Source organism: Strongylocentrotus purpuratus, unplaced genomic scaffold (genome assembly GCF_000002235.5).
Source record: "Strongylocentrotus purpuratus isolate Spur 01 unplaced genomic scaffold, Spur_5.0 spur5_scaffold_21, whole genome shotgun sequence".
In the NCBI taxonomy this organism is placed as follows: Eukaryota; Metazoa; Echinodermata; class Echinoidea; order Camarodonta; family Strongylocentrotidae; genus Strongylocentrotus; species Strongylocentrotus purpuratus.
In genome coordinates, this window is record NW_022145607.1 from 16594343 (window position 1) to 16615539 (window position 21197).

Consider the following 21197-nt stretch of genomic DNA (forward strand, 5'->3'; position numbering starts at 1 on the left):
TCTTATTTGTGTGAACATTTCGAGCATAAATACAGACTTGCACAGTATGGTGTTTGTAAGATAAAGATTATGTGTAGTTCGGCTTTATTTTCTACACGGATCGCGGGCAGATCAGCAAATACATTAAAATAGGAATATATGTTTTACATGATCGATCGCCATCGACCCTGTGTAAAGTTCATTTAATCTCTAGCTTCTCGTCCATTCTTCAAGACAGGAGGAGGTATTTTATGTTATTTGATATTTCATACCTAAAAATACTATCATCGCATGCGCATATATATGCACGTCCAGTTTTTTTCTTCTGTTTTTCTGCCAAGTTATGATTATATCATTCCAAAATAAAGTATAGCATAATTAAAAAGGATGTAGATCGGGAAAAGGGTGAAGAAAAGGGAAATAATGAGGCTATATTTATGAGTGCTCAATAATGTCATGAGGCGGGATATCCTCCAATTAAGGCAAATAAAGTTCAATCATGATAGGATTAGGACTCAGGTTTTAAGATAAGCATATTGAGTTATCCTTTTTTGTGACAATGGCAGATTAACTAATTTGCGTGGGGTCCATGGGGCTAAGCTAAGCCCCATGGAGCTCAGGGGTTTTACGCATTTAATTATGATCACATGAGCATGATCCAGGGGGCCACCTAAGGGCCCTTGGTTGGGTCCAGGGGGCAGAGCCTCCAGAAGCACAGGGGTTTCAGGTATTTCTTCTTCTTCTTCCAGTATAGTACAGTCCGCCGTTGGCGCATCCAGAGCCCTGCCTTAGGGTCCTTGGTGTGGTCAAGGGGCGGAGCCCCCGTAAGCTCAGGGGTTTTAGGCATTTATTACGGTAGGATGAGCATTATTTTGATACCTCATTTATTACACTGGCATGTATTGATTCTATCTTTCTTTCTTTTTCTCTTTAACATACTTTTTCAAAAAAGTGAAGGGGGCTTGAGCCCCCGAGCCCTGTTATTCTGCATGTCCTGACAAGCAGGCTTCTAAATAAGCTTTTTTTTTTTTTTGTCTAACTGTAAATTTGGGTTACAAAAAAAATTGAGAAAAATCCCGGAAAATCATGTCATTTCAGCAACTTTTGAAAATCACTGGTAGCGAATTAGAAATAAGCCACATTTGAATTTAATTTAGTACGCCATCAGTACACCAGTGTTCAGGGGCTCATTTCTTCTTCCCCCATGATAAAAAAACACACGCTTTCCCATCCTCTCACAATTTCCACGATATGTGCATATCGCTGTAATAAATTCCTCCATTGATAAATATAGGGGCATGCGGAATGTTTCGGAAATTTAATTCCTATTTACTCTCCTTTTCTTAAATGGAATATTTTTTTAATGTAATTAAATTTGTATGTGTTATTATTTGTTATTTTATCTTTTGTTAAAAAATACAAACCATTTTTACTCCTTTACTGCTGATTTCTTTCTTTCTGGGGCAGGGCCGTAGCCAGAGTTTGATGTTGGGGGGGGGGGGGGGGGAGGGGGGCACATACATGTAATTGATCGACGTCCTGGGGAGGGGTCTAAAAAAGTTCAACCGATCTTGGAATTTTTTGGGAGGCACGTACCTTCCGTGCCCCCCCCCCCCCCATAGCTACGTGCCTGTTCTGGGGGGGGGGGCGGAAATGCCTTTGCCCGCCCCCCACTTTTTCGTCGATGAGGGCGACTCCCCCCCCCCCTCCTTTTTATTTTTGAAAATCATTGGTAGCAAATTAGAAATAAACCAGGTTTGAATTCAATTTAGGGGGCAACTTTGAGGGGCAACTGCCCCCCCCCCCCCCGCCATCAGTACGCCAGTGTTCAGGGCTCATGTCTTCTCACCCCTATAATAAAAAAATACGCACGGCTTCCCATGCTCTCACAATAATTCGACGATATGTGCATATCGTTATATTATAAAATCCTCCAATTGATAAAAATAGGGGCATGCGGAATGGTTAGGAACTTTAATTCCTATTTTCTCTCCTTTTCTTTAATGGAATATTTTTTTGAGTGTGATTCAATTCATGTGTTATTATTTGTTGTTTTATTTTTGGTTAAAAAATACAAACCGTTTTTACTTCATCACTGCTAATTTTTTTTTTTTTTTTTGGGGGGGGGGGGGCTTTTAGGGGGGGGGGGCAAACATGCGTGTTATTTTATCACAACAGGCCCCACAACTTTATAGTCGCTAATTTCAGTTTATTAGTCTAATTTGAGGAGATAATGTATTAACAAAATATTTGATGATATTATTATTATCTTTTCATGATAAAACAATTAAAATTTAACAATTTAAAGATAAAAAAAGATGAAATAAAAATTTATTTCTACTCAATTCACATTTTCAACTACTTTTTATCAACACAAAACATCAAATTGAGAACACAGAGTACAGTCCTTAAATTAAAACGTTTGAGGCCAGACTACGGGTACTTCAGCACGAAATCGTTTCCAGAGAGGTAATTTATTTTAGTGGTTCAAAGGCAAAATGGATCCTGAGGCTGAGGACTTTGAATACCAGCTGAAGTTAGAGCAGGAAGAGCAATGGAAACGAGACAATGGATACATTTACACCGATCCTAATGACGGCACAATGTATGAATGGGACCCTGAAAAGAAGGCATGGTTTCCAAAGGTATGCTAACACGTTCAAATTGCAATGAAAGACCGCGACCGCGTAGCGGGGTCGCGGTCGCGGGCAACAGTCGGTGCATGCAGTGGGCAAAGGCTCTCCATCTCCAAAGACTCCAAAACTGGCAAAAGAGCAAACACCCAAGTTTGGGCCAAAGCCAAGGGGAACTCCACTCTGAATTTCTGATATTTATTTTACCAGACTAGATGGGCCTTGTCCTGGGTTAAGGGTAGATCTATGTAGAAAAATTAAACTAAAAATTAAAACGAAAGTTTGAGCAAAATCTGATTAAAAAATAAAAATCATGATTTAGGTCTATTAAACTCAACAAATTAAGTAAGAAAGAGAAAGTTGATATATTCAGTAGGCCTAGGGGCGCTGGTCCGAGAATAAGGATCGTCTTCGTAAACGCGGACGCATACGTCCTAGAAAATAAGGATCGTCCGCATTTTCGTAGACGTTTCATATTTTTGATCGGCACGTTGGATTTTCTTGATGCAATTTAGACTTCTACTGTTCTACATTGACTTTGTACAGAGATTTTCACATTATGAGTGATAAATCCTCGGGAAGACGGACAAACCATAAAAGTAGATGGTTAACTAGGGTTATTTACTTATTTTCTTAAGCGTAATCCATTTTTAGCATTGCCAGCGGGCGGTTATAAAAGTAACCCGAATGAGTAGATGTAAATGAGAAAGCCAATGTGTGTGACAGAAGGGAGCAAACATGGTGGCGGTGTGCAAGTACATTATTGCTGACTTTTTAAAAGTTGAAATCAATAAAATACAGTTTGGCAACTCTGTGACTTCTCTTACTAGGTTCTCTCCCATTTTTTGTTGTAGCTCTACTAAATCTGATCTGCAAGAATCTTCAAGGTTGAAGGAAGCAGACTACACTGAAGTACATGTAGAAGAAGAAATTGCTATTCTCTAAAGCAAAAGATTTAATCATATATGCACCCCAAAAATGATCATTGTACATTTGTACACATGTTTTACACAACCTCTGCATGAAACAAACCTATTTCTTCATCGGCAACAACCAAAAAGAAGGCAATTAATCAAACTGTCTGTACAAAGCAAATGAGAGAGGACCTCAAATGATGTGTCACAGATTGCCAAAAAGCTAAGAATCCAGTCACAAGAATTTTCCTTCATGTTTTTTTAATGCAAATTCATTACCCTTTATAAAGGTGGATGAGAACTTCATTGCATCTTATCAAGCCAGCTATGGTGTCACAACCGATGAGAACACTGCAGACAGTCAGCCCGATCCACAGCCTTCAGCAGCAGCAGCTACATCAGCATCAGCATCAGCTTCCTCAGCAACTCCAGGAACATCTACAGGAGTGGACAAAGACACCACACCAGGAGGTCAGGATGAAGCCAAGAAAGGAGGGGAGGTGAAGATAGATGAACAACCCCAGATGCTCTACAGGTACCAGAAGATGCAGATGAAGAGGAAAGCAGAGCAGAAAAGTGAGTATCCATTTTGATTTAGATAACCATGACTGAACTGAAAACAAACACCTACATGTATTATAAAGTACAGTAAGTTACCAGGATTTGTTTTGATATAATAATTGTGTCATGTAGCCTTGACTATTTTTATCCTGAAGTGATTTTTCAGATTTTGTATCTACAACCTGTAGTTTTTCAAGATGATAGATACTTAGTCTTTAAGATACATGTAAGTTATCTCATGGAAAATATGTGTATAAATCTCTATCAACTTTGATTGGTGGTCATACCTGTAATACAACTACTTTGGAATGTTTCAATATGGGATTGATTTATATAACTTTTAAAGTTAGCTTCATATTTTGTTGCTAAAACAAACACACAAGTTTATCAGAACATCAAAATATTCATTTAGAACTGGTTGCTTCAAATGATATGAAATACTAAGGCAGGGAAAACATGAAGGTTCAAAGGAACACTAGGAAAATGTTCTGGTAAATATCAAGGAAACACATGAATAGAATTTTCTAAAGGAAAACTCATATTTATGAAGCAAATTCACAAAGACCTCCAGAGAATCTATATATGTAGGTATTTTTTTTTATACTGGAGTACATGTATGTAGGGGCTAAAATTAATGTCAGAAGCTAATCCACCGTGAAGTCTATAAACAGTTGCAATATCTAAGATAATATACTGTTCTGCCATCTTACTGCAACAGAGCTTTAACTAATGCCCCAAGTGTGTTCTCCAATAATAAGTCACAGTTGTAATATTATCTCTGTGATTATACCCCCTCCTCTCAGGCTGGTTCGAGGTCGATCCCACCAAGAACACCAATGTCTACGTGAGTGGCCTTCCAACCGACATCACCCTGGAGGAATTCCAGGAAGTAATGGCCAAGTGGGGTATCATCATGCTGGAAGAGGAGACGGAGAAACCCAAGATCAAGCTCTACATGGACGAGGAGGGCAGACCTAAAGGAGATGGCAGATGCTGCTATCTGAAGGTGAGTAGTCGTGATCGATGCTCCAAGTAGTACGTTTTTAACGTTTTAATATGTTTTTTGCTGGGGGGGGGGGATAAGTTTTTATGTTTTTCTGTGTTAAAATCTGTCTTTTTTTAAAAGTTCCGAGTATGGCTGTGCGAACGTGGCTAGCGGTTGGCTGTAAGAACAAGCGTATGCATAGTTATGTTATTGCTTTGTGTTGGGGATTCCTGCAGCGCGCACTCATGCACATTGCACAGAGTACATGGGATGTACACCACTCAAAGACGTGCGCATTTCCCCAGGCCATTATCAAATTGTTTTTTTTCCCAATTTTTGTCAAAGATGTAGCATTGAGTTGGGGTGGCAGTTTTACAGCAAATTCTACAAGTATTGCTACCAAGGAGTTTGTACACAGTGTTGGTACATTACATATCTTTGATTCATCCTTACTGAATAATGACATTAATTTTTTAATGCATTAAATTTGAAGAGGTGTTTTATTTCTGGAAGGGCCAAGTTCATGGATCCAGCCATTGCCTTATTTTCTCCAACTCCTACGACAGCAATGTAATCATATACATATACATGAAGCAAAAGATGGAAATATTAATAAGAACTGTTGCAACAGTCTTCAAACTATTCCCTTGTTATTATCAAGTATAATTCTTGCTGCCGATATTCTACATTTAAGTAAAGCCTGTTGCAAACTTCTTTTCTTTTCTTGTTTACAGAGAGAGTCAGTTGACCTTGCCTTACAGCTGCTGGATGAGTCTGAGATCAGAGGTCATAAGATTCATGTAGAGGTCGCGACCTTTACCCTCAAGGGAGATTATAAACCCGATATGAGGAAGAAAAAGAAACCAAACAAGAAAAAGAAAGGAAATGTTCAAGACAAGTGAGTCATTCATTTGTTTTTATTATTCTTTACTTGGCAATATAATTTCTGAAGTTATATGTTTTATTATAGAGCGATGATAAGGAGTTTTGTGATTTATTTATGTATACAGTGTAGGTATAAAACTTTAATGCATGTAAATATTAATTAAATAAGTAAACTTAGTGCATATAAATATTATTAAAATGTGTTTCTCATGCTGCATCATAACAAAGACTGTCAGCTTTCTGAGCAACTTTCTCTGGCTGCTGATCAAGCTGACAGAAAGACAAAATTGAATAGCTCCCTCTTTAGTTCATTGCTGTCTACAAAGACACGTGTAGAATAAGGAGGACTTTAACAATGTATGCCTAATGGCCAAAAAGTATTACTGGTAATCATAGTTGGAAAATGGAAAGAAATTTGTGATGGAGATACTGCAGGTGTGAGTTCATAATAGAATTATTACTAATTTACTGCTTATTATGATGATGAGAGGATACTCATTGAAGTATAATAATGTTGGGTGAAGATTAGAATGGTTGATACAGATTTTGAAGATGTTATTGATGTCATTAATGATGAGGATTGTGATGATGATAATTAGATGGTTTGTTTTTATAATAATTGTTATAAAGACAACAATTACATGTATGATGATGCTGATAATGGTAGTGATTATTCTGTTCTAAAGGCAAAGCTGTCCAAAAGTTTTTACTAAACTTCAAGAAGATTTTATGTTTGGTTTGAATTTATTTCATATAAAATCACCCAAATCATCTTGGACTTTATTACAAATTGATTGATTGATTGCATTGGTTTGGAACCTTACCCATATATTATGAATATTTTAGACTATCTTGACACGAGAAAAATAAGAGAAAACATTAGAATATATCAATTGATTAAAAAAATACCAGGGCTCATATTCATAATATTTTACTTTGCCTACATGTAGTTGTAAACTAACTATAAATTACTATAGCCTACTGTATATACATGTAGTCGACAACTAGGCCCAGATGTATATTGTTCGGGTACATGTTTTTTAAAAGTACACTTTCTAATTCATAAACAGTATGCTTCATGTAGCTGCTAATAATGTGGTCAAGGATGATATTGTCTGTTTGGAACCAGAAGAATGGTTATTCATGAGTTCAAAACTTTCTGTCTTGTGAACCACATTGACAAACAATTATTATCACAATGCCCTTCTGACCAATTGTATTTTGGACTTGTCCTTGTATTGTTGCAGACTTCTCGACTGGAGGCCTGAGAAGAAGTTTCAACAGAGGAAAAGAAACGAGCAAGTTATCATCTTGAAACATGTCTTCCATCCAAGTGAATTTGAGGTATGTTTCAAACCATTGATGTAACTATTGTAAAACTTCTATTTCTGATATGAGATTAACAAATGTGTACTGATCTTTAATGCAGGCCTGATAATTATGCAATTTAAATCAGTTTCCTAAAAAAAAAAAAAAAAATATTTTTTCCCTGATTTTTTTTCTCATCTTTTTTTTCCTTCCCGATTTTACCCTTCTTGATTTTACCCCTATTTTCCTGATTTTCCCTGATTTTCCCCAATTTTCCCTGATTTTCCCCAATTTTCTTACTCAAAAAGGGGGAATGTTGTTAGATGCCATTTTTGTAATGAACATGTCATTCAAGAGAATGGACATCGACAGAAGCCATCCATTAGTGAAAAACTAATTAAACATGAATTCTTCTGTAGGCACAGTACATTTTAACTATTGCAATAGCATATCGGCCAAATGCTTGCATATGATGTTGATCAAGTTTTGTTGGCATCATTGTTTCTTTTTCGTTTCTCATTTATTTGTTTGTTGCTTTGTTTGTTTCATGGTCTTTTTATAATGATAGATTAATAATTTTTGTCATGATATTTTATTGAGTGACTGATTGATTGATTGATTAGTTCAATTATGAGTGGAATCGTTATTTTTTTGTTCCTTTCTTTGTTTTGGGGTGATAAATGACTAAAGCAATAGACTAGAGAGTTTATCAAATTTATAAATGCTTCTTTGAAGTTGAAACCAAACTTATGCTGATTGCTGACAGGCTTTCCATTCCCTGATTTCTGCTTTTTGATGTCCCACTATTGATTCTGAATGTTGTTTGGTGTATGCTTCCATGAACTTGAGTCTGTATTGAAGAAACCCAACTCTTCAAGGCTTTTAATGCACTTTTGAAGGATCACTCGTCACTGTACGAGATTCGCGCACCCATGACAGTTTTCACTTGCAATTCAATCCGGGCAACATGAGATTAGCCACAATTTGAGCGGGGTCAAAGGTCAGGATTAACCAATCATCAGGCAGTGTTCTCTGGGCTTTCAGGACTAGACCTGGTACTCTGGGAGAATGACAGATAGGTCTACCGCCTAGAAGAAAAGGGATATAGACAGAGATGGACAAAGAAAACAGGTTCATCCAACAGAAAATGTGATTTTGTAGACAGGAAAGAGGAAAGAAGGCAAATGAGAGACTGAAATAGAGAGCGAGAGAAAGAGAGAGAGAGAGAGAGAGAGAGAAAGGGAGAGAGGGATTAGTGTGGCTATTTATCACACAATTATCATTAACAACATATTTCCAAGTAAAAAAGTAGACAAGAATCAATTTCAACCTTACAATTTGATACTCTCAAATGAAATTTTGAAAAATAATAACTAAGAGAAAAATTGAGTAAAATGAACTTCATATTACAAAAAGTGCAAAACAAGACATCAAAGTGGAAAAGAGAAAAAGAACTATATAGAAGGATAAATTATGTAAGAAAACAAAGTCAAGAAAGAGATGGGAAAAAGATGCTTGAGAGGTGCTCTGCAGAAAAGATTTTTTTTTAAGAACAAACTTAACTTGTATCATACTAGGAGATGTTTGGCAAAGTGAAAAAGGAAAAGAAAAAAGTGTGGCTATACCTCAGAATCCCACGGTGCATCACTCATCACCTAGCAACGTGATACGCAGATGGTGGAAGAATCAACTCCAAAGCTAGTCTTTCTTGCCAGTTGTTTGTTTGTTTGACTCACATCCTTGATAACATTTTAGTTGAGAAGTAGAAAACTAATGCCTTTTAGAAAGTTTCAAATCCAAGTGGAGAACATAGAATAATGTTCCTCAGACATATTTGACACCCGGATACATTGCATTTGAATTCTTGGTCTTAACTTTATCTTAATACCTTTTGGGCCTCCGAATGGCATTCTAGATAAATTGCTTCATACATTCTATGAATTCTATCATTATCATTCAATATGATTTCCTGAAATATTTCTTGAACAAAATTTTGAGTCCTTAAAATTTATCTTACTTCATGTCCAGAGAAGAACCGTAATATTAATTGTTCGATATACATGTATAAGAAAACCATTGAAATGCTGGGATCAATTTTGAGCAATGTGAAATCCATTCAGGCTTCAGTTAACTGCAGATTTTAGTTTTGATTTCTCATCCAGTGCATACGGGGGGGGGGGGGGGGGGGGGGGGGGGGGGGGGCAGTGACCTACAGCAGGGCTTAAATTAATCCAAGGCCATGGCCGTGGATGCCCCTTTGATTGGCCTCAATGCCCCTCTCATTGGCCTTGGAGATTTGTTGTGCCCTTTCCAATTCTTCCTATTTGTGCTGTAATATAGGAATGTGCCCTACAGAAAAGTGGCCTTGCCCTAAAAATATTGAAATTTAAGGCCTGCTACAGCTATTTCTTCCTTCCTTCTTCTTCACAATCCCTGTACTGAATCCGATGACTAGGTATTAATAAATCTGTAAAGCGCTTGGAGACATTGTCGTTGTATTAAAAGTAAAGACCAGTACTGGAAACGCCCCAATTTCAAAAAATAAAATGGAAGCTCTCATTACCAATCATGTGAAAGAATATGTTTTGACTAATACATAATGATAACAAAATTTGCCGGGAAACCGCCTACTAATTCATATATTTGGTAAATTTGTTTCTCTCATGGTCTGTGAGAGATATAGGATAGTCCCATATACATCTTTCTGTGTATAATGCTTGTAACTTTACGAAGAATGGGCCAAATTTCTTATCATTTTGATGATTCCAGAACCTTGCAGATGCTAGATGCTAGATGATCAACCTTTTATGATTGATTCCACAACGTTTCTTTCACAATGCAATGGCATGACCATAACTGGTCTTTACCTTTAAGTGCTATATAAAAGCAGATCATTATTATTATGATTAATTTTGAAATTAGTCCTCGTCTAATTTCCAAAACTGCTGTTGGGTCAAGTCTAGGAGGCTATCACTCGTCTAGATGCTCGAAGTAACTTGTGAGAAGTTCGCCTTTTTCAGGAGACCGTTTTTACAACTTTCTCTTTCTAAAGAATCCCTTTAAGTTTCAAAAACCAGTCCCAGCCCAACTTCCCTAAACTGCTGTTGGGGCAAGCCTAGTGGTCTGTCACTGGTCTAGATGCTAGTGAAACGCCTGGTATCAGGTAGACCGAACCGGACACCCTACACCACACACCCTATTCCACCCGGACCGGGCCATTGTTGATGGTGGTGGCTCCGCCTATACTATCAATACCGGTGGTGACAGGTAAACGTACTATACATTTATTGATTCGCAGCAGAAAACAAACAGGGAATGGGATACAGCGAATGTTGCTCCTTTTTCTTTCGTCTGCAAGGACTTCTTGTTGAATCATGCGGGTTACATCAGGTTTTCGAGTATTGATGTCATGTTTTTATCATTCTGATATATTGGTTGTATAGTGTACAAAATAGTCTCGTTTAGAATGTGTATGACTTCCCTCTCTGTACATTGCAAATGTCTCCTACTCGCCATGGGTGATCTCTTCTTAATTGCAATCTTGTCCATGTTGCGATCGTGTCCATGTTGCGATCATGTCCATATATTGCAATCATGCCCATGTTGCAATCATGTCCTTATTGGAATCATCATATCCATATTTTAATCATGTCTATATTGCAATCATGCCCATGTTTCAATCATGTCCAAGTTGCAATCATGTCCATGTTGCAATTAAGATTTCTGAAGCATCAAAAGAGTGAGGTTCTCTGCAAGGAAGAAATATACAATGGTCATTTATGACCCCAATGTATTCATAGTTGTGGCACACATCCGGAAAGCAAAAGGCATCATCGTTGGTGGTATTGGTGAATTATATGATGTAAATCTGACATCTGATATCTCAATGACATTTCGACTTATGAGAGTCATTAGATATTAAAGTGACTCAATGTTAAACATTGCCTCAGATTCTGAAACAAAATCCTGGATTTAGCTCATGCTGCGATCATAATTATAGACCTTTAGGTCAGTCAGGAATCCCAAGACTTTTACATGCCGACCGCATGTTTGATAATCAAGATATTTTCATAATTTCATTTTTCGTTTTCCTAACGGTTTTTATAACAATACAGTCTATTGGGGACAATGAGTATGGTAAAAACGGGTCACTCAACGACTTTTACTTTTTGAGGCACTTCATGATTATTTTGAACCTCAATTTTTTTAGAGCAATATCACACCGTATCACAGACTCTGATAACACGTAGGGCCATGCATCTCAGATTTAACATTGTTAAACAATGCCTTTAATATAGAGATCTCTGAGATGCCCAACTCTACCATACTGTACATTCAGCATCCTCTTGCACAGGAGTCTTGGCTTCTTGCGTGTGAATGCCAAATATGTTAGGTTGAAGGATCTCTGTGCATGTAATGGCTGCATACCTGAGATGTGCAGTTAATTGAGTGTAAACAGACCCAATTTGACCAGGGGACTTGTCTTACTTCTGAAGGGATTAGAGACACTAGGTGGATGGCAAATTAGGATGCAGAGAATGGTGCAGTTAAAGGTAAAGGTACTAAGTCCCATTTGCAGGTCAAAAAAATGAAAAGTTTAAATTCCAACGGCATTTGAAAGATAATACTAATTTAGAACTTCTCTAAAAAAAAGGGGGGGGGGGCTTGAAAATGTCTTTAAGTGGGAAAATAACGACTATTAGTTGTCAAATCGACTTAGGAGCTATAGAGCCAATAAGTAATAGTCTGATTTTTCAGACCATTGTACCGAATGGTCGTACATTTAATGCTGTGCAAAGCTTCAATCAGTTTAATTTTGGCCATTACAAGAAGTGGGTTATTGATGTAGACAAATGCTCAAGCACCCTTTACAGCTCATTTTATGTATGTCATTACCAAAGAAGAAAAATAAGCCAGTCAGTCACTCAACAGTGTCTGACAGTGAAGTCTAGCAAGTAAACGAGTTTCCTTGCATAATTTGAATATTAGGACACTGCTAACGTTTAAATTTCACAGATAGGACATACATGACATATTCATAATTCCTGCAAAGTTCTACAGAATTTGATGTTGGCTGCAAAAGGGACATTGTATCTTTAAAGGGGGCTAGTCACTCTATCATTTCATTTTGTTGTTGTTGTTGGTGGTGGTGGTGGTGTTTATACTCTGTAAGGGGTTCTCAATGACAATGTTTGATGATGTTGTTTTATGTTTGGTGTTTATTTTTTAAATGACTCCAAGGAGACATGGAAGAAATGCAGATAAATGGTACAAAGATATTTTACTAAACAGAGACAGTAAAAAAAAAAGTAATGATGGTGTTAAGTGATCATGAGAAGTTTACATTCATCAAGAATTTTTCATTTCTTAATTAACCCGTTCAGCTCGGCATTATTCAGCCTGATAGCCACCTCACAAACGAGATTAAAAATTGAACACGCCGTACCGTGAGACCGCTCAGCGCGCGCCACAATGCGTGTGCGTTCAAGCGGCCAGAGGCTTCGACTAACGGGAACCTAGCGCATGCGCAGATCATTTGCCAATCTGGTCTTGTCATGTCGAGAACACGTTGCACGGCTGTTCTCTGCTGTGCTCCAAGCCTCTCAGTTCTTTCAGCTCTTCGTAGGGTTTTCTTCTTCGTTATCTTTTCTTCTTCTTCTTCGCCTCATTCTTATTTTGTTCTTCTTCTTTCTCTTTTTATTTAGATACTCAATTTTATGAGAAAAATACACAATTTGTAAGAAATTAAGGATTTGAATGTAAATTTCTGTTGCATCATATTCATATGAAATAATTTACCAGCCTAAATTGACGGTTATAATATTATTTTGTCGGACATTATACTATAGCGAAAAGATATAGACATGATAAAATGAAACTAAAGAAGAATCCAGAATGGGGGAGGGTTGGGGTGAAAGGAGAGACAAAATAGAATAATAATAAATAAATACAGTACAGACTATACCGATGTGCCATTTGGAGAGCAAAATAATTAGTTTGTTTTATTTACTAATGTAAAGCGCTTTGAGCATGTTTATGCCATATAAATATCAATATGTATGAATATATTGCCAAATTTTGACAATTGTAGTTTGTAAGTATATGTATTGACAAAGTATAAATACAAATAAAACCGACACAGAAATGTCTGCAGGTATTTGGGACCTATATAGAATGTGGAAAAGAGCTTTGTCTTTGTCTTTGGCCCATGCATGTTCCCACAGCTGAGTCACGTATTAGAGGAACAATGAACGTTGCTGAGGGTACGGGTCGTTGTCATGGCTATAAACTCTAAAGAGCGGAAGTAAGGTAAGGGTATAATTGAATAATTGGATGACAGATCTGAGATTATATTATCAACAAAAAAAGAGAAGAGTATGAATTTACAAATAGTACCAAAAAACAGAAGAAAAAAATAAATAAAGTGAAAGGCGTAAATATTCTAAAAAAAGAATGAAACGCCGATAATACCACACAACAACAACAACAACAATGAACTGACTTTGTATTCATGTATAACCCTGCTTTATGTTGTTTTGGGGGAGGGAAGGGTCTTGTTGTTATTGCAGTTGTCGTTGCTGTTTTTTAAATTTTTAAATGGGATCACGTTCCGACATTCTCATAAATAAAAATCATATAACGTAAAGCCAGACTTTACCCTATCTGAAACACTCATTCAAAGACAACAATCATGCACGATAAAGGAATGGACAAGAATATGTGATAAAGATAAAATGTCACAGACAAATAGATAATTATAAGAAATGATTGTTTCTCTCTCTCTTTCTCTCTGCTTATGTGTCTCTCTCTCTCCCTCTATCTCTCACTCGGTCGCTTTCTCTGTCTATCTGCCAATTTTGTTCCACCGTTTGCTTGTATGCCGGCCACATTCCTTTTTTGAGATAGATTATTATAAAATAATGATGATGTACACACTTTATTATACCTTATGTTTATTATAGCGAGCGAAGTGAAAAACGAGCGGCTGATAATGTCTAAATGCGAATAATTATATTTCCAAAGTAAAACTTTTGAATGAAAATCTCTGTTGCAACAAATTGATATAAACACTGTTTATTATGCTATATTGACTATACTATTATACGTCGGACATTATACTTCAGCGAAAAGATATCTATATGATAACAAAAAGGACAGACTAAAGGCGACAACAATCGGAGCTGGGGTGGGGGGGGGGGGAGGATGATCGGAGAGACAAATATCATATAAATAAATACAGTACGGACTACGTCCAACTTTCTATCTCTCTCGCCCCCTTCCCCCTCCCCTTTCTCTCTCTCTCTCTCTCTCTCTCGCTCGTTCTCTCTTTCTCTTTCTATTTTCCCCTCTCTCTCTCTCTCTCTCTCTCTCCTCTATATGTCTCTCTGTTTATCTGGCAATGTCGTTTTCCATCTTCATCTTTTTTTATTAAATGTTTTCTATTCCTCCGTTTGCTTGTATGCCGACATCATCTCTTCCTTGAGATTAATTATTATAACGTAATTATCCCTGATGATGTACACATTATATCTTATATTTATTATAGGAAACGAAATAGAGAACGAGCGGCTGATAATGTCGAAATGAGAAGAACATTACCGAACAACAATTATACCAAGTAAAACTTTTGATTGTAAATCCCTGTTGCATCAAACTGATTGATACAAAAATTGTTTATATGCTATATTGACGGTACTATTATACGTCGGATATTATACTTTAGCCCAAAGATATAAACAAAACAAAACAAAAAAATGGAAAGAAAAAAATGTGAGCTTGAGGGGGGGGGGGGGGGGGGGGGGGGTCGGTGAGAAAAATATCATAGTAATAAATACAGTACAGACTACGTCCAACTTTCTATCTCCCCCCCCCCCCCCCCCCCCCCCCCCCCCCCCCCCCCCCCCCCCCCCCCCCCCCCCCCCCCCCCCCCCCCCCCCCCCCCCCCCCCCCTCTCTCTCTCTGTCCCTGTCCGTCTGTCTCTCTGTCTATGTCGTTTTCCATCTTCATCTTCATAATGTTGTCTATTCCGCCTTTGCATGTATGCCGACATCATCCCTTCCTTGAGATTAATTATTATAACATATCCTTGATGTTATACGTCGGACATTATACTTTAGCAAAAAGATATAATCAAACAAAAAGGAGACAAAATAAAGAAGAAAAAAAAAATCAGAGTTGGGGGGGGGGGGGGGGGGGTGACCGGAGAGACAAATATCATTAAATATCATTGTACGCATATTTTATTTGTTTTGTATGTAATGGAAAGAGATAAATAAATGACAGAGATTAGAACAAAATCATAATTCATCACAATCATCTCTCTCTCTCTCTCTCTCTCTCTCTTCTATCTATTTATCTATCTTTCTCTGTCTGTCTCTGTCTGTCTGTCTCTATCCTCCCCCTTCCCTCTCTGAATACGTCAGGAATTTCGTGAAATTGGAATTGTGCTTCAGTGTATTTTATTTCCGTATCGCGTTGTTGTGTTTTTTTTTTTTTTTTAAAGGGTGCGGCTAATAAGGAGTTAATCGCAGTAGTATTGGTAGTCTTTTATTTATTCGAAAATAAATGATATTGAAAATATAGTAATTCATTATATTACGGAACAATAAAGAAAGAAGTGCAAACAACGTGATAATTCACTTTATTTGTCTTCGTCTCCATCTGTGTCCTTGTTCAACCTATCGTGTCAATAAAACTTAGATAATCCTCGTTTCATGATCAGTTCTGTAGATGGCATGTACATGCATACATGATAATGATAATGATGATGATGATGATGATGATGATGATGATGAAGATGATGCTTTCAATATTGTAATAAAATAGTAATAATAATAATAACAATTATTTTCTTCATCTTGCACTCGCTTTTCTTCATTGCCAGAAAACTTGTTTTATGTTGCCTTGCATTTTTTTCAACAATGGTAGCATCTTTGCCCGGGAAAAGTCTCATATTCGTGGCTTTACCGCCGGAGTTGCTCAAGACAAGAGTAATATTCCGTAGGGAGAGAGAGGAAGAGTAAGGGGTCGTTTTTCAGAACATAACATTGAACATTTCATATGCCCGCTCAAGCCAAGACCGGCTTTAGGTTGATCAAGATATTTTACTTCAACCTGCTCTAAAACTGTTACATGCCCTCGTAAAGGTGTATAAGTTAGAGTGGTTGTTTGTATTGTAATGTAAATTGACCTATTTACGCCTACATCCTCTTCTTTCAAAACGGCAATCTTCAAGAGTAGTTACTTCTTTACATTCTTTTGTTCCCCCTTAGCGTGGGGCAGCTGAGGGAGCCTGGATAAGCCTTTCATAAAAGAGGAGGTCCATACATGAATGATTCGCTAAATTGGTCAAGTTGATAACATGAAAAGCGTATTGTCATGTAAATACAATGACGTAAAAGATAGCTGTGGAGTCAAAACTTTGAGACGACAGGCTTTATAGATAACTTATGGAAATATCATCGAATGTCGTTGTTTCATATTCTTCATTTTCTACGTCCGATGAATACTCTTCTTCGCTTGATAAGTCCATTTGTATCATATTCATTTCTGAGTCCGAGTCAAGGATCGCTTCTCGAGCATCTTCAACGCTAAAAATAGGCTTTCTCCGATGACGAGACATTTTGAGAAACTATCTTACATAGATAAAGAGCAGTTATAAGCAAATAATTGAGAACTAATTTGTGCAACCAACTATCATGAAAATCAAAAAGCTGAACTAAATAGTAAAACTCCGACACTTTATAGCACGATAAGTAAATAATAGCCGACAACCTTGAAACGAAACAATGGGATGGACTATATCGAGACTAGCTAATCTCCCCAATAATAGGTCGGCCCGGTACCCTGTATACGTACGCATGAGTAAACTGAACTGAGAGCGCTAGGTCGAACGAGACTGTAATATACTATAAGCTTTTCAATAATCGGCCCGTTACCATGAATAGGCGTCAATGACCATATAAGGCCAAGGCTCATGCATTGAACGGTGTATCCGCGCATGCCGAGTACAAAGGTATCCAGAGCGAGTGTGGAATTCGCTGCTTGCAAAATCATTATGTCCGGCTTACACAGTCCTAGGCATAGTAGACCCAGCTAGCTAGCAGCAGCGAATCCGAAAATCTATGAAAATAACGTAAACTGACTTGCATGTGTTCTATACGAATATCCTGAAAGAGGACTCGTGCATTCTCATGCTAAACTTGTAATAAAACAAAAATTACGCATCTACAGTCGGTAAAAAATGAGATGCATGTAGCCAAAGGTTCAAGGTTTGTATACAGGTAGTTTATATTGTATTTAGAAGGTGAATAGATGTACTTTTCTGCAATAAAAGAAGCCCTTGCTCGGACCCGAGAAATCTCGGTTCCCGTTTGTGAGTACGTACCTCGGGACCCGAGAAATCTCGGTTCCCGAGTTGAACGGGTTAATACATCTAAAGAATAATAACCAGGAAGTTCATATATTTACAAACTTCATACTTCATGCTCTTTCACAAGCATGACTCGTACAACTTCCAAGCTTTTACATACATGTAACACCTTCTTGATTGTAGGCTCATGGCCTCATGCCTGAATACTCAGTAATATTTATGACGTACTTGTGCTCATTTGGTCAAGGATTAAGCTTCAAATATTACATGCACAATATGTACATGCTTTTCTGGAAAGCTATCCTGCAAGTTTGAATTAGAGGTAAAGGTAACGTGGGAGGAGGCTAGTTGCTTAAACCCTTATGTACATTCCAAGGCCTCCTTGAATGGTAATAATAATAATTAATAATTACAGGGCTTATATAGCGCCTAACACTTACTTTGTCTATAATCATTACTTATCAGATATTTCTTTGTCAGAAACCTTACTTTAGAAATTAATATTATTATATTATTATCATTCTTCCTCCTCTTATTCTTCTTCTTCTCCTTCTCCTTCTTCTTCTTCTTCTTCTTTTTCTTCTTCTTCTTCTTCTTCTTCTTCTTCTTCTTCTTCTTCTTCTTCTTCTTCTTCTTCTTCTTCTTCTTCTTCTCCTTCTCCTTCTTCTCCTTCTTCTCCTTCTTCTTCTTCTTCTTTTTCTTCTTCTTCTTCTTCTTCTTCTTTCCTTTACTGTCTGATATTGTCTTCATGCTCCTACAGGAAGATGCCATGCTGATCAATGACATCAAGGACGATGTCAAGGACGAGTGTTCAACGTACGGTGAGGTCAAGAAGGTCCTTATATTTGATGTAAGTCCTCTCCTCAATTATTAAAACTAATCTACAGAAACATTGTGGAATCGATCAGAAAAGGTTGATCATCTAGCATATTAGTATTGGTGTGTACTGCAAGGTTCTGGAATCATCAAAATGAAAAGAATTTTGACCCAGTCTTGGTAAAGTTACAAGCACTGTTTACAGAAAGATGTATATGGGACTACACCAACATGTGGCATAAAAATCTGTCATGATTGTTATGCTGTTACATGCCATATATAAATGTATGAAGGCATTTGAAAAGCCATGCTTTTCAGGGAACATGTTTTATCCAATGTTCTTGCACACTTGCATTATAACAACGATAATGCTCACAAATTATTTTTCACCTCTTCCCAGAACTCAACCTTCTCTTTAAGTTCTCAACACACCTTTGTTCTGCGACAAGAAAATGACATTCATTATTTATAGTACTGAATTGAATCTTGTTACATTCTTTATTCTTGTACGTTCTAGATACCAAAATGGATAAAAGAACTGTGATTCCAATCAAATCTTGATGTTAAGTGTTTAATTCAAGGACTGATTTTTCTACATGAATTCTCAGGAGTTGAAATATACCTTTAATTATTTCTAAATTCTGATCATATTTTATTTTGGTTCTCAACAGAGACATCCAGATGGCGTTGTGTCAGTCAAGTTTAAAGATGTTGAGAATGCCGACAAATGTATCCAATCTCTTAACGGAAGGTGAGATAGATCATCTTATACCATTTATTGGATATGTAATTGTTAAACCTCTTGTTATTGTGCCATTAAATCATATGACTGTTTTCATTTTACTGACAAGGTTTACATGTGCATGTATTTGTGATCTGGGACCATTCTTATTAAAGAGTTACAATTGATCCAGATTGGATCCAGATCAATCCAGAACAATCGCAACTCTGCCGTCTCCTATCTCTTATGTACATAGTTGCGATTGATATCAATCACAAATAAGTTGTGATTCATATCGACTCTTTAAAGATGGGGCCCTGATCTAAACACTTGATGCAGCACTACAATAGGTACATGTATACAGTTTGCTATAATAGCAAGATGCTGTGAAGATAATTAGAAACATCAGATAGATAGATCTGTGAAGGCTCATTCACACATTTGTCATAGTAGACCATGGTGTTGTTTTTTTGTGTACAAAATGAATGACAAATAGGCACTATAAATTTATCTGCGCACAACAAATATAACGTAATCTCTCATTTGTTTGCAGTAAGATACAAAAAATGTGAAGCGCAGTACACTTCAAGATTACTCAAAGTAAACCGCGGTGGCTTACACCAGCATATGTGAACAGGCCTGGATAGTTATAATGAAATTGGATGAAAAAATATACTGAAAGTATTAATCGTCTAAATTTGAGATCTGATAACTATACATCTACTGTAGATAAAAATTTAAAATTTAAAATTTAAAAATACCAATAATATCAGAAATTTAAAATTGGCTAAATTCTCTATTTTGATATCTAGGTGGTTGCCAAACGTAAGCTGGAGGTCACTCATTGGGATGGAAAGACAGACTACAAGATAGAAGAGACGGACAAGGAGAGGGAGGAGAGACTGAAGAAGTGGGAGGATTTCCTCCAGGATGACGAGGAGGAGGAGGATGAGAAGAAGAAGGATGGAATGAAGAAGGAAGATGACAGGATGGAGACGAGTGAAGAGACAAAGAACGTTGGAGCTGATGAAGGAAGGGCGAAGGAAGGAGTGGATACTGAGAAGAAAGGAAGCGATAATGGAGTGATGATGGAGGGAAATGAAAAAGAGGAAAAGGAAGAGGAAGAGGAAAAAGAGGAAGGCAATTCGTGAGATGAACAGAAGAACTGAAGGCATTGCAAGGTAGGCATTGGTTTGTTTCAAAATTCAATCTCAATTCAATTCATTTTAATTGCACATTAGATAAAAATTATGACTACAAACATACAAAATACAAAGTAAATTTCAACGAATAACAAAGCAGAACAGAAGTATCAAAATGTGGGGGAACAAACAAAGGCCTAAGGCCTATTAAAGGCTCGTCCACAAACTATATGAGTAATACAGGAAATAAAAGTGGTACGAAAAAATAAAACTGGCTAATTGCAACTTGTGGATATCTTGAACTGTTTAGCTTTCACAAATAGAGGATCTGTGTGTGCTAAAAATGATTTTGTCAATATTTATTCTTTGTTTTAATCTGCACAATGTGTATTAAATCATATTTATTATTAATTAATGATAGACATTGCTTGACAGTTTGTGTGTTATTGGTTGTAACAACATGCCCAAAACGTCCAAGAGTTAAAATCAGAGGTTTGTTCACTTTGTTGTACCTATTTCTAAAACTATTTACATGTACATGTACTTGTTATTGTGAATTAGTTATGGTAGGAAAATGCTACACTTAATAGGATTCCATATTCGCGTTCCATGCAAAATACCCGTTTGTTGCGACAGCATTGTATTTGAGTATTGCTTTCTTGTATGTGCATACCCAAGTAAAAAAAATACTTAGCAAAATTCAGGTTAAACATTATGAAGTTTTTTATGTACAGGTGTACATGCAATTGTATGTACCCTAGTGATACACTGATCTACAATTTTTTTTTAAATCACTGATAAATCTAAGTGCTTTACAGATTACAGATATCTTTATTATCCTAGTCATCGTATTCATTCATGCATATTGTCCACCATCTCTT

The 21197-nt window shown here is 37.0% G+C and overlaps 1 protein-coding gene across 1 annotated transcript; it reads left to right on the forward strand.

Moving 5' to 3' along the window:
* Nucleotides 1-2435: 2435 nt before the first annotated feature.
* LOC762444 (HIV Tat-specific factor 1) lies at nt 2436-20289 on the forward strand. The gene is made up of 8 exons (XM_030995177.1): nt 2436-2624; nt 3817-4102; nt 4891-5093; nt 5807-5970; nt 7205-7301; nt 18398-18487; nt 19125-19204; nt 19987-20289. The coding sequence occupies exons 1-8, from the start codon at nt 2478-2480 to the stop codon at nt 20045-20047; spliced, it is 1128 nt and encodes a 375-aa protein (XP_030851037.1). The 5' UTR covers nt 2436-2477; the 3' UTR covers nt 20048-20289.
* The last annotated feature ends 908 nt before the right edge of the window (nt 20290-21197 follow it).